Source organism: Papio anubis, chromosome 3 (assembly GCF_008728515.1).
Source record: "Papio anubis isolate 15944 chromosome 3, Panubis1.0, whole genome shotgun sequence".
Taxonomy (NCBI): domain Eukaryota; kingdom Metazoa; phylum Chordata; class Mammalia; order Primates; family Cercopithecidae; genus Papio; species Papio anubis.
Genome location: NC_044978.1, coordinates 6,055,948 through 6,072,691, shown reverse-complemented (window position 1 = coordinate 6,072,691; position 16,744 = coordinate 6,055,948). Strand labels below are relative to the sequence as shown.

At 39.4% G+C, this 16,744-nt stretch overlaps 1 protein-coding gene and 1 pseudogene across 3 annotated transcripts in view; both read left to right on the top strand.

Moving 5' to 3' along the window:
- The window catches only part of TRAPPC11 (trafficking protein particle complex 11), a 53,828-nt gene extending 38,104 nt beyond the window's left edge, over positions 1 to 15,724 (top strand). For 2 of the 3 annotated variants that reach the window (XM_021938965.2, XM_009207932.4), the window contains exons 26-30: positions 3,479 to 3,590; positions 7,237 to 7,328; positions 8,755 to 8,888; positions 10,576 to 10,743; positions 14,735 to 15,722. In XM_021938965.2, coding sequence (XP_021794657.1) covers positions 3,479 to 3,590; positions 7,237 to 7,328; positions 8,755 to 8,888; positions 10,576 to 10,743; positions 14,735 to 14,779 — 551 coding nt within the window. In that variant the 3' untranslated portion in view covers positions 14,780 to 15,722. Of the gene's footprint in view, positions 1 to 3,478; positions 3,591 to 7,236; positions 7,329 to 8,754; positions 8,889 to 10,575; positions 10,744 to 14,734 lie in introns of all 3 variants that reach the window. The other variant, XM_009207933.4, reaches the window with a different exon arrangement.
- LOC116274288 lies at positions 8,194 to 8,294 on the top strand (annotated as a pseudogene).
- Positions 15,725 to 16,744: the final 1,020 nt, after the last annotated feature.

Sequence of the window (16,744 nt, the reverse complement as noted above, 5' to 3'; positions counted from 1 at the left end):
GGAAGAGTTAATTAACTTTTTCTAAGTGAGGGAACTTGAGACCTGCACTCGTGAAAGCAAATGCATATGGAATTAGGGTGGAATTAGTGTCATTTATAATACCATTTGCTTGAGTATACCTGATTTTAAAAGGTCAGATTTTTTTCCTACTCTAAGGAAGTTATACTTTGAAAATGCACTTCACCAAAAGAATTCTTTTTTCATTTTTGAATTTTTTAAATATTTTTTTTCTCATTGACTCTCAATGTTTACTGTTTTTCATAACTTGAAATGAGAAAAGGTATTTATTGAAGAAACTTTGGAAAATATAGAAAAGAAGGAGATGAATTTTCTGAGTCACCCAAGTAAAACAATTTGTAAGACTGATTGAAACCCAGGACAACACCTTTCTGGTTTCAAAAAGTACTAATAATATCTTTTGCTTTCACAATGTCTTCATGAGTTTTTTTTCGTCTCTCCTTGAAACTTGGTTTTCTCTTGTGTGTTTGAAAATCATTGTCTCTGTCCTACTTTGTTTTTCTGTCTCCTTCCCTTTTTCCTCATTGTGCTAATTGGGAGTAATGAGCTTCAGGGTCAGACTGAACTGGATTCGGTTCTCAGCCGTACCACTTGCTCTTTTGTGAACTTGGATGGTTCCTTTCGTCACTTCTTAGAGTCAAAGAGGATGGTGTATGTGAAATAACTAAGTAATATATATGAGAAAATATGAACTAGCTTAACCCAGTGCTCATTTTCTAACAGCTCAACAGAAGCTGGTTCTTTGTCCGTTCTTGCTGATTCCTTTTCTTTCAGCGTTGGTCATTTCCGGTGTCCTGACGCTGGTTCTCTTGTTCTTTGTCTGCAAGTCTTCAGCTGCCACACGACCTTAGGCTGCCTGCGTTCCCTCGTCCGGTGGGAGGGGTGGTTGTACGTACACTTGATCCAAGCTGGAAACTGCAGAAAAAAACTACAGTCCTTCACACACACATCCATCCTTCACACCTACATCCATACATTTTTTGAATCCAGCTTTTCATCTCCATTCTCAGTGCCATCCTCACCATCTCTCACCTCGTCTATAGAAGTAGGTCCTTAACCATTTTCTTCCTTGGCAGTCATTCTCTTCTGTAGCCTGCCTTTCATATTGCCACTAGAGTTTGTGACACACTGGACCTCACCTGGTCAGGCTCTGGCTGACCTTCCCAGCTGCCTCTACCCGAGGCTGTCTATTGCCCTTTGTTCTCTCCCAGTTTTCAACCAAGACAAACTTAGGGCATTCGTCAAACATTGCCCCCAGCTACTTTTGAACATATATTTGGAACTTTTGTCTAAAACCTTCATCTTTTTCAAGCTGTTGAACTCTGGCTTGAATCTGAGAGATTCATGAGCTCGTCAGGGCTCATGTATACTTGAACTTCTTATTCCTCCCAAGCAGGGCTAAGTACTCTTCCTTCTTTACTCCCATGGTGTTTTGTACATACCTACATTGTAACACTTACATTATGTTGCAATTACTTATTTGTACATATGTCTCCCTTACTAGACTGTGTGTTCCCTTAGAACCTGAGCTGTGTCTTATTCATCTTCATATTGCCAGCATCATAATACTTAGCTAATAAGTGTTTACTAAATCTCTGGCTTGAACTTCCAGTATATTAGTTTCTTACTGCTGCTCTAACAAATGACCACAAAGTTAGTGGCTTAAAATGACACAGATTCAACTATATTAAAGTTCTACAGGTTAGAAGTCCAAAAAACAAGGTGTCAGCCTGGTTACATTCCTTCTGGAGGCTCTCAGGGAAAATCTGTTTCTTTGCCTTCTCCAGCTTCTAGAGGCCATCTGCACTCCTTGGCGTGTGGCTCCTTCCCCTGTCTTCAAAAGTAGCAGTGTAGCACTTCTTTCTCACAAATTGACCCTAATGTTAATTGTTCATAAACATTGTGATCATTTTGTTTAACTTCTTAGAATTCAGGAGAACTTTGGTAGAGTTTAATATGAATGGCCCAGGTTTTTAAAAAGGCCATCTCTAGAGGCTCAAATTGATGTGTATTTTATTTCCTGGGCTACAATACCATTTCCAAGTCTTTAACATTATTTAAAAATAATTAAAGCAAAGGTTGATCCAGCTTTTTTCCCTTTCACTGCTGTTATCTGTCCACAGTCAGAACTCCATTCATCTGTCACAACCTTCTTCATTAGAAAACCATAAAAATAACCTAATGTTTAGAAACTTTGTTGTTGTTATTACTTCAGAGTTTCACTCACAGATTGCTAAAATTGCTGTTAAATGAGTACTATTGCCCGCTTGCGTTTAAAGGTGAGACATTGCAGGCTCTGAAGAGCTGAAAGGTGGAGAAGACTTGATTTGAATGTGTGCTTATCTTGTCATCAGGGAATTTACTATAAAATTGGCAGGAGGAAAGCATTCTTGCACAGAGGTGAATAGCCATGTGAGGCAATATTGAGGTGGTATGAGTGCTATTAGTAATACAGGCTGAGCATCTCTTACCCGAAATTCTTGGTAGCAAAAGTGTTTCAGATTTTGGATTTTTCAGATTTTGGAATATTTGCATTATACTTAGTGGGTGAGCATCCCTAATCTAAAAATCTGAAATCTGAAATGCTTTAAAGAACATTTCCTCTTTTTAAAAAAAAATTATTTTCATTTTGGAGCCAGGGTCTCACTCTGTCACCTGGGCTGGAGTGCAGTGGCAGGATCATGGCTCACTGTAGCCTTGGACTCCTGGGCTCAAGCTATTCTCCCACCTCAGCCTCCCAAGTAGCTGGGACCACAGGTGCACACCACCACGCCTGGCTACTTTTAAAATTATTTACAGGGACGAGGGCTCCCTGTGTTGCCCAGGCTGGTCTCAAACTCCCGGAGCTCAAGCAGTCCTCCCGCCTTGGCCCCAGGTGAGATTACAGGAGTGAGTCACCACACCTGGATGCATTGCCTTTTGGAATAACCTTTGCGTGTCATGTTGGCACTCAAAACATTTCAGATTTTGAAGCATTTTGGTTTCAGATTTTTAGATTAGGGATGGTCAACCTGTATGTGTTTACTCAGAGAAAGCCACAATTTTCTGGAATGATATTTTGAGTACTTTAAGAGTAACTGAAGTTTTCTATTTTCTTTTTCTCTACCCCAAAGTGTTGACTTTGGAGGCATGAAATAATCTGGAAAAAGAAAAACAATCACCATAAAATATTGATTCTGTCTCAAAGCTTTTCGCATTTACTAGTTTCCTTAGGACTTTCTCGCAGATACACAGCTGCCTAATTGGATTTTATTGTGATGGAATATTGATACATTAGCAAAAACAGTGGACTTTGTGACCTTGAAAAAGTCATTTAACATCTCTGAGCCCTACTTTCTAAGTCTCTACAAATAACATATAGTGGGTGAGATGTTCTTTCTTTGTTCTGTTACTTGGATGTGAAACTCTCTTTTCGTACATGAAACCATTGCATAAAGAGTGAAAAGACTCTTCCCTGTAGTTGTCTTACAGACTGGAGAGAGCGCCAGTGAATGCTTTTGTCTTCGATGCCCATCTCTTGGAAATGTTGAAGGTGGAGTAGCAACCGGGCATTATATTATCTCTTGGAAAAGGTAAAAATTATGTCAATCCTGTCTTTTCTTCAATGTCTTTGTTATTCTGATACCTTTCTTTTTCATCTTTGTCACTTAATATTTGAGAGTTTCTGTCATTCTGAAGAGCAGAAGTCACGTGGATATGAACACAAAGCTGAAAAAGATAATTAAACCTGAATTTGTGCTTGTCACAATTTGTGACTTCTATGCTATTGAAATTTTAGCCAAACTAAATCTGTACACAAAGAGTGTATGTATAAGAATGTGCATGGGCTGGGCACAGTGGCTCACACCTGTAATCCCAGCACTTTTGTAGACCTAGGTGGGAGGATCGCTGGAGCTCAGGAGTTCAAGACCAGCCTGGGCAACATGGCGAAACCCTGTCTCTACCAAAAATATGAAAATTAGCCGGGCTTGTTGATGCACACCTGTAGTCCCAGCTTCTCAGGAGGCTGAGGTTGGGACGATGACTTGAGCCCAAAAAGTGGAGGTTTCAGTGAGCTGAGATTGTGCCACTGCACTCTAGCCTGGGCAACAGAGTGAGACCCTGTTTTAAAAAAAAAGTTCATAGCAGCATTGATTGTAATAGGAAAAAAATGGGGGGAAAAAACAAAAACAAAACAAAAATGCCCATCAATAGAAAAGAGAATAAATTGTGGCACATTCGTACAGTAGAATACTATATATCAATGACATGAATGAACCAGAGCTACACCATCACCATCTTAAGGTAAAGTGAACCATGCAAGCTACTGATGAAAATATGAATAAATTGCTTTTATATGACATTGAAAAACATGCTATATATTTCTTAGGACTACATACATAATTTGGAAAAGAATAAAATACATAGGAATGATAAATACCCAATTCAGGATAGTGGTTACCTTTTGGGTAGGGGGATACAAGCAGCTCTGCAGGAAGATTCAATTGTATCATTGTAAGTTCTTTCTTAGACTGGGAAGTAGATACATGATATTCATGTGTATCCTCTTGGTGTGGCCTAGTTATTTTCAGAAATTTTAAAACAGAATAAAATGAGAAAAATGAGAAAGGAGTCAGAAGATACTAGTTTTTGTTTCTTGTTTTTTTTTTTTGAGACAGAGTCTCAAGCTCTGTGGCAGGCTGCTGGAGTGCAGTGGGCGCCATCTATGGGCTCACTGCAAACTCATGCCTCCTGGATTCACACCATTCATCCTGCCTCAGCCTCCTCGTGAAGCTGGGACTATAGGCATGCATCACCATGCCTGGCTAATTTTTTTGTATTTTTAAGTGAGGCAGGGTTTCACTGTATTATTTAGCCGGGATAGTCTCAATCTCCTGACCTTGTGATCCACCCGCCTCGTCCTCCCAAAGTGCTGGGATTACAGGCTTGAGCCACCGCGCCCGGCCAGTAGTTTTTGTTTTTGTTTTTGTTTTTGTTTTTTTTGTGAGACGGAGTGTCACTCCGTCATCCAGGCTGGAGTGCAGTGGGTGCAATCTCTGCTTACTGGAAGCTCCGCCTCCCGGGTTCATGCCATTCTCCTGCATCAGCCTCCCTAGTAGCTGGGACTACAAGCGCCCACTACCACACCTAGCTAATTTTTTGTATTTTTAGTGGAGATGGGGTTTCACCGTGTTAGCCAGGATGGTCTCGATCTCCTGACCTTGTGATCCACCTGCCTCAGCCTCCCAAAGTGCTGAGATTATAGATGTGAGCCACCGCACCTGGCAGATATTAGTTTTAAGGGAATGTTTATACAACTCAGAATAATGAGTGGAAGATCTGAATGTTATGGCTGTCACAGAAAAGTTATAAATTATCAAAATTGACTAAGGGAAAATTTTTTAACCTAAAAACCCAGTAACTGGAGGAAATTCATGAAATTACCTTCAAAGAGTATATGTTTAGTATATGTAATTACATGGTATGATTTATTGTTTTCATGTTATACATTATATGCAAAGCATAGAACAAGAAGGAAAATTCCCTGGGTTTGTTCGTGAAGAGCACCCATACCTAAACCTGACAAAGGCAGAAAATAAAAAGACAACTGTAGGGCAGCAGTTCTCAAACTTTTTGGTCTCAAGACACCTTTACACTTTGAAAAATCATTGAGAACCCTAAACAGCTTATTTATGTGAGTTATATGCATAAATATTTACCATGTTAGAAACCAAAGCAGAAACTTTTTAAGAATGGAGAAATAGGTAATTTTATTGAGAAGTAAATAAACTTGTCTTTTCCCCATTCCTGAATTTACCATATTGATGTTTAGTTTTATTTATTTGTTTGTAGGTGTCAAAACAGCATTTTAAAGGCACTGCTGAATTATTCCATCATACTACAGTATTATCACAGAGATATATTCATTTATTATTGATGAAGGCTTAGATGCTTTGCCTGTTGCTTTTGCTCTGTGATAGTTTGCACGTCATGTCAGCTGCTCCACCCTTAGACTCACAAGGGATTTCCCTGGCACCACCCCTGTAGTTCCCACTTTAACTGTTCCACAGGGAAAATATTTAACAGTTTCATGATATTACTTCAGCTCCATAAATATTGGAGCAGCACTATGTTTGTTGATAGTAAAATACTTTTAGTTCTTCAGTTTCTACCATATACTTGTAGTGAGTTACAACAGTGCTCTTCAGAGTGGTCTGGGGCCCGCCTGTAAACCTTCCTCAGTGAGTTAAGGAATTTATGTCATAATTTAAATCACTGAATTGTTCCTGAATTGAGAAAGCCTTGCTACCAAAACACTGTATTAAATGGTGTGCATCATGATTGACAGTCTCACACACCTCCTGACTTACCCCCGCTGGTAACACACAGCAGCCCTGGGTTATAACAGTTTGTTAATTGGAAATATTCAGAAGTGTGATTTTAAAAGTTCTTAACTTCACAAAACTGTTTCCATTAATAATGTTTTGGGAGGCCAGGTGCAGTGGCTCACGCCTATAATCCCAGCACTTTGGGAGGCTGAGGCTTGTGGATCACCTGAGGTCAGGAGTTTGAGACCAGCCTGGCCAACATGGCAAAACCTCATCTCTGCTAAAAATACATGAATTAGCTGGGCGTGGTGGCATGCTCCTACATGTAATCCCAGTTACTCAGGAGGCTGAGGCAGGAGAATCACTTGAGCCCAGGAGGCAGAGGTTGCAGTGAGCCAAGATTGAACCATTGCACTCCAGCCTGGGTGAGAGAGCGAGACTGTCTCAAAAAAAAAAAAAAAAAAAGGCCAGGAGCGGTGGTTCATGCCTGTAATCCCAGCACTTTGGGAGGCCGAGGTGGGCAGATCACGAGGTCAGGAGATCGAGACCATCCTGGCTAACACGGTGAAACACCGTCTCTACTATAAACACAAAAGAAAAAAGAAAATTAGCCGGGTGTGGTGGCGGCTTCTGTAGTCCCAGCTACTCGGGAGGCTGAGACAGGAGAATGGCAGGAACGTGGGAGGTGGAGCTTGCAGTGAGCCAAGATCGCGCCACTGCACTCCAGCCTGGGCGACAGAGTGAGACTCCCATCTCAAAATAATAATAGTAATAATGATAATAATAATGTTTTGGGAAATGGATAAGTAACATAGTTCCTTTGAAACTAGTTGTTGAATACACGTTTCCTGTTTTTGATGAGCTTCTTTCATAAAATGTGAGTTTAAAAAGATGACCTCTTCTGCCACAGGACCTCAGCAATGGAGAACATCCCTGTCATCAGAACTGTCATCACTCTGCCACATGTGATTGTGGAAAATATCCCTCTCCATGTAAATGCAGGTAGCGGAATTCAAATTTTACTTGATAAGAAGGACCCAGTAACAATAGTTATTTTAACTTCTAAGAGTTTAGTTATTTTAACATTCTATTATGAAAGTTTTTCAACATTTGTAAAAGTAGGTTATGGCCAGTCTTGTTTCATCTCTACTTCTACACACTCCTCCTACCCCTGTTATTTTGAAACAAATCCCAGATACCATTTCAAGCCCTAAATACTTTCATATGCCTGACTTAAAAATAATAGCTATTTTAAAATATATAATGACAGTACCATTATCACAACTTTAAAAATTAGCAGTAGTGTCTTAATGTCATCAAATTCCAGTGTTGAAATTTTCCTAGTTAACTCTGGATGGTTTTTCAGTTTATTTTGAGGTCTATACACTGTAATTGATGGATAAGTCTTATACTATACAGCTATAACCTATATATAGGCTGGTAAGCTATCTCTCCCTCCCCCATGCCCTTTCTCCTCTCCCCCTTGACCATGAACCCCTCCATCACCTCTTCCAGTACCACTTTCTCTACCACTCTGTCCTTCTCCCTCCCCCTATGTCTTCCTTGCTGAAGAAATTAAGTTATTTGTCCTATAGAGTTTCCCATGGCCTGGATTTTGCAGATTACATGGTGTTATTTTTCGATGTTTCTCTGTCCCTATGAATTGGCAGCCTGTCTGTAGGCTTGATCAGCTGCAGGGTCAAGTTTTTGGCAAGAATGCTTCATAGTTAATGGTATGTGCTCCCACTAGGAGGCAGGTAGTATCTGTCCATCATTCTTTCTTTACTGGAATACTTTATCAAGAGAAACTTCCCTTTATCAACTGTTTGGTTATCCTGATGTCTCTAATTTACAAAACCTGGGTGTAGTGCTCACCAGTAGCATATATGTTAGAATGGGAATGGTGCAGAGATTAGCATGGCCCCGTGCAAGGATGACACTCAGATTCAGGAAGCATTCCATACTTTTGTATCCTAGGAAAAATGAAACGGCAGAACTGCCAGAACACACACACACACACACACACACACACCCCAAACAACAGTGTATCCACAAACGAATGAATGAAGTTTTACTTACAACTTCACTAAAACACAGCTTTTGCTTATTCTAGTTTAGGAACCATGATTAGTATTTTGGGAAATCTTTTATGGATTTAAAAAATGATCCCTAAAATATAATTCAGTTCCTGATAGCCAGGACCCTGTCTGGGCCAGTCATTTTTTGAAGGATACTTATTTCCTTAGCCTGTTTTATCATAGTCCTATTGCTGTTGTCCGATCAAAGAATTGTCTTATCTGGCGAGAGTACAGTAACACCATTAATTTAAATGATACTATGTCCGTAGAATGAGATTCATTTACAAAACGAAGCCATAAGTGGTGAGCTATTTTTGAAACCAAGAGAAATGTGTCATCTTTCTCTGTAGATCTGCCGTCATTTGGGCGTGTCAGAGAGTCCTTACCTGTCAAGTATCACCTACAGAATAAGACCGACTTCGTTCAAGATGTGGAAATTTCTGTGGAGCCCAGTGATGCCTTCATGTTCTCAGGTCTCAAACAGGTACAGGTCATATCCTGTGGTGTTTATGTTGACACAAAACTGCGGCGAGGAGACGGAGAGCTGTACCTTTAGTTTTTATGAATGAACTGAGTAAAGCTGACTATGGCCCCCGTTTTTTGGTAATAGTGAATTTTTAAGCACCTTAAGTACAGCTACCTATAAAGGTGGGTTACCCTTGTGACATCATTGAGATCAGACATGTGGGTTCTTATAAAACAAAAGTCCACAAATCCTTGGACTGTATTATAATATGTTATAATTTCTGAAAAACTTAAAGATGTCCCCTTATTACTGATGAGTGTGTGTGTGTGTGTGTCAGTGTGAGGCCTGGAGACTTCACTGTACTAATACCCTTTATTACTGATGAGTGTGTGTGTGTGTGTGTGTGTCAGTGTGAGGCCTGGAGACTTCACTGTACTAATACTAACAGTCCATTTTTCTGTCAGTGAAGTTTTGTAGAAATTTTGATTTTGCATAGACTATACTTAACCTTTGGTGTGTTTAGATACAATTTTGTTTCTATACTTTAAATTACCTAGACTTTTTTATTCATTCAGTCAAATCAGAGTTGGAAAAGTTCATCGGGTTTTTAAATGAGCGAACAAAACACCCAGGCAAAACTATGCTTCAGTGGGAGTCCAGTCTTCCGCTGTCAGAGGGATAGCAGAGATGCCCCTCCAAAGTCAGGACATACTTTGTAACGAACAAGGGCATAATTAGAGAACAGATGTGTCTTAACGCCTGGAAGTGTCCACCCTGACTAATGAGCTGCTCTGCGCATTCTGAGTGCTGTGCTTGTTGTTAAACGCAAAATAGAAGTTTATATGAAATATGCAAATATGCTGTATGTTCAGGTACTGTTTTATATTTATAATATACAGTATTAAATATACCAGCTATCATATTTACAAATGAGTAAGCTTTTTTCTTGAGTGTCTTGATTTTTTCCAGGTGTTCACTTTTATAAATAGTAGGAAATATAAAGATGCTAAAATCTTACCAGTTTGTGTACTTCCTTAAAGTATTGTCAGAAATTTTCAAAATGTCTTTTTTTTCCTCCTGCAGTTACTTAACACAAAGGTAAAATCCTTAAAAGAAAACAGAAACAACTAAATAGATTAGAAAGAACTAATTTGTCTTATATTGGCATAATGTCTACAAGTAGACACTTCTACAAATTATCCCCTTAATATTGTGACCTCCCGTCTGACTAGACAAAAGAAAATGTTAATTATGCCTAGTGCTCTCATTCTTTTTTTTTTTTTTTTTTTTTTTTTTTTTTTTTTTTTGTTGCCAGGTGAGTCTCAGCTTTGTAGCGCCAGGCTGGAGTGCAGTGGTCTGATCTGGGCTCTTTTCTGGCTCCATGCCTGGGTTCCACCTTCCATTCTCCTGCCTCCAGCCTCCTGAGTAGCTCTCATTCTTTAGGAGGTACAAGTTACTGTTGCAGGTGGTAGAAACAGAAATCATGCATGTGTTTTTTACACATTTCCTGTCTGCCATGTCCTCAACTCATACTAATTCAGCCCTACACTTTGGAATCTGTTTGGAAGGTGGACTAGGAGAGAGTGAATATTTCACTAGAAGGATTTGGTTATCCAATCTTTTGTAAATAATTGAGGATAACAACATATAGATATTGCACATATGTCTATTTGATTATCTTTCTCTGTGACTTTTTATGATGCAGATTCGATTACGTATCCTCCCCGGCACGGAGCAGGAAATGCTATATAATTTCTATCCTCTGATGGCTGGATACCAGCAGCTGCCGTCTCTCAACATCAACTTGCTTAGATTTCCTAACTTCACAAATCAGCTGCTCAGGCGTTTTATTCCTACCAGTATTTTTGTCAAGGTAAAGCTTAAAATTTTTCTGCTTTTTAAATTCAAAATCTTAAAAACAAACCGACTTCTTTTTCATGTACACTTCACTGAACAGTATTTTGAGACCAACAGTGATAGTTTTGCCTTCTATTCTATGTATTTGGCAGTATTGCTATTCATTTCTATAAAGTTGCTTTTTATAGAATCTAATTTCAAAGATTTGTATTTCCTTAGGTAAATAATGATTTATCTTTATAATATCCTTAAGCATATTTTCTCTTTGGCTTAGTAAAGTATGCTTTAAAATTGTAATTTGTTTGTAACTAGTCTTTCATCAAAATGAATTGACTTTAAATATTCTTAAACTTTCCTGATTCCCTGTAACTGTGTAATACTGGATTTAGCTCTCTTCTGAAAATGACCATCTCTCAGAAAGTATACACTGATTTAATGTTGTTGTTGTTTTTTTAAATTACACAATTTCCAGGTTCCTACAATAAAAGCATACGTAGGATGGGCAGTGTGTAAGAGAGTGGATTGGAGGGATGAGTGGTTCATTTAGTTCAGCAGTCCACCTCTGATTGTCCCTCCCTGATACCTAAATAAGAGCCATCCCATCACATGCTTCTGGTGTCCCTCTAACATACATATACATGAATATACATATACATGAATATACATATACATGAATATATGTCACTGCTCTGTGCCCTCTTTTAAGTTTCTACCCTCATTTGAAATGACAGTTTATATTGCTCACTACTTCCTTTTTTGTGTCTGTCTTATGCAAGTTCAGGGGAACCATTCCTTGTTTATATAATCCAGGATTTGGTAAATTATCTGTTAATATATTCTCCGTACTCTGCCAGCTTTTATATTTCCAGAGTTTTATACAGAGTTTTTTCTATCTGTATAAAAACAACCCTCCCAAGCTCCTATTCCACACCATACTTTTAAATTGTAAAAGAGGCTGGGCGCGGTGGCTCATACCTGTAATCCCAGCACTTTGGGAGGTGGGAGGATCACGAGGTCAGGAGATCGAGGCCATCCTGGCGAACACTGTGAAACCCCGTCTCTACTAAAAATACAGAAAATCAGCCGGACGTGGTGGCGCATGCCTGTAGTCCCAGCTACTCGGGAGGCTGAGGCAGGAGAATGGCGTGAACTGGGGAGGCGGAGCTTGCAGTGAGTGGAGATTGCGCCACTGCACTCCAGCCTGGGCGACAGAGCGAGACTCTGTCTCAAAATAAATAAATTGTAAAAGAAAAATCTCGTAATTTTGGATCTCCTTGTGTTTAAACAGTGACTTTGTGAACGTTTTCACTGGATCCCTTCAGTCTGATGCTTCCACTGGCCGCACACTCCCATGGTGAAGTCACTCTGCAGGGCAGGGGAGGAGTCTCATGACTGGGTGGGGAACGGGGGGAACAAGTGGCCTCTGTCATGTCCCTTTAGCTGTTTGACTTTTTGAAGTTTGCTATTTTTAAAGTTAGAAGTACTTTGAATCCTTTAGACGTAGACTTGATCATATTCTAGCTGCACAGAAATAGCTTGTTTGAAATACTAGAGTAACGAATATTGAAAAGGAGAGAATTTTTTTTTTCTTTTTATAATCTTTTTACTCATTTACACCAAGGGAATATAGCACCTTTCATCCAAAGAACTGAAGGTGCTTTACGAACACGAGCATTTAAAAAAATGATGATACTTTTAAAACCTGGAGTCTTGCTGTTAAATCTCTTTGATTCCAGATACACAGTTATCTGGAAGTGATTATGTTAGGGACAATGAAAGAGGCTCAGAAAGAATTCTGATTTGAAAAGGAGAGATTTTTGATTCCATCAATTAATTGCTTTCATTCCTTTCTCTGTTGATCAGGAAACCCAAACCTAATCCCAACTAATGCTAGTTCAGTCTTTTGATTTTCTCTCAAGGTAAACCTCTTCTGGGTAGTGTTTAAATTCACAAGGAAAGGTTCTAGAAAATAAACATTTTTAAGTTTTAACATAACTCGCATGCCCTTTTTAACTGCAGGGATCCCTTTTCTCAGTACAAGTACCACCTTTTAGCAACTTGACTGCTGCCAAAATTGACTGGACTCTGCAGAGCCAGCTCTTTTATCAGTTAGGAAAACTTATAATTAAAAAATTTTGGCCGGGCGTGGTGGCTCATGCCTGTAATCCCAGCACTTTGGGAGGCAAAGGCGGGCGGATCACCTGAGGTCAGGAGTTCGAGATCAGCCTAGTTAACATGGTGAAACCCTGTCTCTACTAAAAATACAAAAATTAGCTGTGTGTGGCGGCGGGCCCCTGCAATCCCAGCTACTTGGGAGGCCAAGGCAGGAGAATTGCTTGAACCTGGAAGGCAGAGGTTGCAGTGAGCCGAGACCGTGCCATTGCACTCCAGCCTGGGCAACAGAGTGAGACTCTGTCTCAAAAAAAAAAAAAAATTGCCATTCCACAGTGTATATATAGTGTACATATTTCAGAACATCATGTTGTATGCCATAAATGTCTACAATTTTGTTTTATTTGTCACACTAAGGACGGTGGCTGAGGATTACCCTTTCCCACTTATTGGACAATCACTGACTAAAACTTTAGGTCCCAGTGCACCTGTATTAAACTTCAGAGCTGTGCTGTCCAGTATAGCTGCTAGCCACATGTGGCTATTGAGATCAGTTTAAATTAAATGTACTTGGTTACACTGCTGCTCTTCAAGTGCTCAATAGCTAAATGTGTCTAGTGGCTGCCATAGCGGACAGTGACATCCTAGGCAAGGTTGAATCCATACTCTTCTTCCTTTGAATAAAAGACTTTGGTTTTCTAATGTATGATGCACTCATGTTTTGCTCCTGCTTGTAAAAGCTACATTTGGCAGGGATTTCACTAGCTTGAGCCATGATTTTGTTTCTAAAATTGAGCAGCTTCTATCCGTACTAAAAAAATAGTCAAGAATCAAGGATTGGGAACCTATTTCACTCACTCCGTTCCTGCCGTGAATGTCTGGAAGCTATACTTAACTGTGTTTATGTATGTATGTACACACACACACACACACACACACACACCCCTATATACATCTGAACAACCACAGCAGCAACACACTGAAAGAGGAGTGCTGTCTTCACCGCCTCAGGAATTCCTCAGAGTCTTTCTGCTGAAAGCATAGCAAATCACTTCTGATTGTGAACACTCTTCTGTTTCATTTCCTGATCATCTTTCTCCTGCTTTCCCCACAAAGGTCTGCTATTGTATATCTGTAAAATAAAATAAAATTATTTGTAAGAATTTTATTCTTTCAGCTGCTAGATATCCCTCTGGGATGTTGTTAACCTGCCAGAAATTTTACAGCTAAAAACAGTTATGATACCTTTTATTCATTCTTAGTCTTGACTTTTCTGATGTGATGTTTTAAATTCTTTCAATCAGTGATCTTAGAGATAGGGCAGTTTTTGTTTTTATCTGCCGCTTTTATCCTCACAGCATGCGTTGGAGTTCACTGCAGAAACTTTTTCTCAAACAGGATATTAGGCAACCTTGAGTCCCCAAAAGGAACTTACCTGTCAGCTCAGGCTCTGGGCCTGCTTAAACCTTGAGACGTAGGAGGGCCCTGAGCAAGAGGGAGAGAATAAAACTATCAGTTAAGCAGGAATGATAAACAAGGTTCCATTCCACATGCCGTCAGTGGGAGATGGCTTGGCAGTAGCTGCTGGAACGCAGGGTTGAAAGAGAAGTACTGACCGAAGAGGATTGGGCGGGTGGAAGTGCAGAGTCAGCTGGTGATGGCTGCGGGAGAGGGCAGCTCCCAGCCTGTGCCGTGGCCATCCCCAGGTGCAAGTGAAGAAAGAAAGAGTTGGGGTGAGAGGAGGAGAATCACCACATAACCATTTTTATTTTGATGCTTACACTCGCTTATTCTGTTTCTGTAAAACAGTTTCAAGAATTTCAAAATCCTTCCAGTTAATAGAGCTTTTGTTATATTGTAACTTTGTAAACCCACTTTGTTTTCCCACTTTAAAGCCACAGGGTCGACTCATGGATGATACCTCTATTGCTGCTGCATGATGTTCAAGACGGGCCCTTGGCTGTTGTTACAGAGACGTGGGGCAGAGCTATACAGGTGTTCCACTGTGAACTCTAGCTTTGATCATGGTAAAAAGTTAATCTTTTCTATTTTTTAATGGATGTTATACCAACTATTCAGAGGAACCATACTTTGAAAATATTAGGAAAATCTGTCTTACAGTTTCTCTAATAAATATTTGAAATCTCAATATGACATGAAAGGATGTCAGACCATTGTTATTGTTGAAAGTCATTTGATGAATGGTAAATTCTATCAAAAGTAAGTGATTTGCATGTATAATATCAGGAAAATTCAGCATCCCAAGTATGACTGGACAAAGAGAGTAGATGCACCAATGCCTGTGCCATAAATTTCCGAATCCCCTATGTGTCTCTTTCAGAACTGGCCAGACCGGAAATAATCTATTCTCATAAATTCAGTGTGTACGCAGAATACATACACAACAATATAGGGAGTTGCATGACTGATAGGGAAAACTTCCAGAAAGTTTTAATCAAAGCAGTTTAATTAAGGTATCAAAAATATCTTTGCTTAGTATCAAAAAATGTCAAATAGGTTCAGCTTGCAGCCAAAATATGGATCATTTATGAAGCAGGTTCATATTTTAGAGGTGTTAATAAAATCCTCATCTGAAAAGATCCAAACTGCAAGGATTTTATTATAAACATAATTTCATAGACTAAAAGTTTTTGGAAAAGATGCAGGGTCTGAGTCAGACCTTTTGGTTATATTGTGCAGTTTCAAAAGAACTATTTAAAACTCTTGCAAACTCATGTAAATAAAAATCATAGGGTGAAAATTGTATTCGTTAAAATAGCTTAGTAATTTAAAACTACCTGATTTCCTGGAAAATTTTATTATTTGAAAGGTGGAGGAATTGTAAAAAGGAAATAGTGATGTAAATAAACATGTTCTCTTTCAGATCTGCTTGTCTGTCTGTATCTTTTATTTTGAGCTTGTTTAATGAATGAAGAGGTTTTACAGAGCATGGCTCTTCATGTTTTTCAGAATGTCTTCACATTACTTGGAGATTCATTATTTTTGTTCAAATTCTGTCATTTCTTTCATGGCCCGTGTTACATTTCCACCCAGAATATAAAAAGCCCCCCAGTTGATACTCTGAAATAATAACTGTGAAGAATTCCAAGCTGTGATTTCCATGTTGGTGTTGTAATGAGAGAGGGAGTGCTTTTAAGGAAAGGACAGCAAGTAGACAAGTGAAGCTCACCTTTTAATGGGGAGGGTCCATGCAGTCCCAGCAAATACCCTTCTGAAGCCTCCTCACTTGGCCTTAAAATTCAGAAAAAGCACCCAAAGTGTCCCAACTCAGTTTAAAAGTTAGACGTGGGTTGCATTATTTAATGGTAGAGCGGATAAATAGCAGTGATGGTTTTTTTCAGGGCGGTTGTGTACATGCAGCATTAGTGATTAGAGATTGTCGAACAAATATGTGATAACCAAATAGAAATCTCGTCTCCTCATTTTTTCATGCCATGTGGATTCACCCCACAGGACTGAATCTTCTCTAGCTAAAGCATTATGAATGAATGCTAAGTAAAAGCATTCAGTTATATAAGGAAACAAATTCTTATATTATTTTATTGTCCCAGTATTCTTACATACACTTTTTTACACTTACAGATTTGTTCTGAAACGTTTCTAATGAGTGACACTCCTGCCATTCTTTTTTTTTTTTTTTTTGAGACAGAGTCTCACTGTGCTCATTCTGTTGCCCAGGCTGGAGTGCAGTGGTTCGATATCAGCTTACTGCAACATCCGCCTCCCAGTTTCAAGCAATTCTCCTGCCTCGGCCTCCCTAGTAGCTGGGATTATAGGTGTGCACCACCACGCCCAGCTAATTTTTGTATTTTTAGTAGAGACGGGATTTTGCCATGTTGGCCAGGCTGGTCTCAAACTCCTCACCTCAGGTGATCCAGCCACCT